Below are 1,378 nucleotides of genomic sequence, written 5' to 3'. Positions count from 1 at the left end.
ATTTCATCTAAAATAGGAGTCTAAAATCAATCCCCAAAATAGTTTCTATCATAACATATTCATAACATAAATCGCACAATTTCACCATGTCTCTCCCATTTCATACCACAAACTAGCACAATACTTTAGTTTCGTCTATTGATAATTTTTTCCCAATTTCCCCAATTTTTTTTAACCTAAAATACATATCACAGAGAATCAACCACAATAAATCACTTACAAATACGCATGAAGTCAATTCGGAGATGGGCGAACTCGATTATCACAGAGAAAGAAGAAGAAACGAAGAAAATGGAGGAGTCGGGGATTTTAGGGTTTGTCGCCGTTGAAGGCTCCTTTCTATCGCGAAAGAAATGGAGTAGTTTTCCAGAGTTGAAAAAAATAAGGAGAGTTGAAGATACACAAAACGATGACGTTTAGGTCTACCTGGGTCGGATCTGTCCGGTTTGCTTGGTCTGGGTCGGATCTTCGTGGTTGGATCCTGTAAATACCTCATATCTCTGTTATAAAACCGTAATTAACCACTTTTTCTATTTAAAAATAAATGAAAAATATAATATATTATAATAAAAGGTCAAAGGGGAATTTTTGTGAGGGGTATGGGGTATATGGAGTTAAACTCCAAGCCGTCGCCTTCTTCCAGATTCTTCATCCGCGGTCGATTCCTCTTCAGTTGTCTCATCTGAGGAACTCGATCTTAATGACTCTACGCACTTCTTGTGATGACGAAACGTCATCCTGTAATGCCTCCCGAAGACTCCTATATATAGATTTCCACAGAGTAAGCTATCGTTTTCCTCGATACTTTTTCCTCCACTTTTTCAGATCCTTAAGTCTCTAAATCCGATACGAAAATGGCTTCATCCGCAGCTCCAGTCGCTAACGCGGCCGTCGTCGCCAACCCCACGTTTGACTCTCTTTGCCTCGGAAGATCCACTCAGTCTGTCACTACAAGAAAACAGCGGTATTCTGACGGACATTCCGACGGAAAATGAAATCCTCGGAATATACCGAGGAATTTCCGAGGAAATTCCGAGGAAACACAAAATTGGGGTTCCTCGGAAAAAACTGATGAATTCAGAGGAAATATTATAGCCGTTGGAGAGCCGTTGGGGGATTTTACAAAATTCCGAGGAAATTCCGACGAACTAGCCTTTTCCGTCGGAATTCCGTCGGAATTTCCTCGGTATGTCGGCAGGATTTAAACTATAAATACAAGCACTCCTCTTCCTCTTCTCTCACTCCATATCTTCATCCTCCCTCTTACTCTATTTACACACAAATTTGATTCATAAAAAATATGTCTTCTTCAAATTATTTTCGTTCTTGGATCGATCGACCTCATTTGGATCCGAACACGAGATTGCTTACGGAAGAA

The 1,378-nt window shown here is 40.1% G+C and overlaps 1 protein-coding gene across 1 annotated transcript in view; it reads right to left on the bottom strand.

The window, feature by feature from the left end:
* The window catches only part of LOC106337255 (embryonic protein DC-8-like), a 3,811-nt gene extending 3,707 nt beyond the window's left edge, over positions 1 to 104 (bottom strand). Inside the window, exon 1 of the mRNA XM_013776338.1 lies at positions 86 to 104. Within this exon, the coding sequence (XP_013631792.1) occupies positions 86 to 104 (19 nt within the window). The remainder of the gene's footprint in view (positions 1 to 85) is intronic.
* Positions 105 to 1,378: the final 1,274 nt, after the last annotated feature.

This window comes from Brassica oleracea, chromosome C1 (assembly GCF_000695525.1).
Source record: "Brassica oleracea var. oleracea cultivar TO1000 chromosome C1, BOL, whole genome shotgun sequence".
Taxonomy (NCBI): Eukaryota; Viridiplantae; Streptophyta; class Magnoliopsida; order Brassicales; family Brassicaceae; genus Brassica; species Brassica oleracea.
The sequence above is the reverse complement of the archived record's forward strand: the minus strand, read 5'-3'. Positions and strand labels throughout refer to the sequence as shown.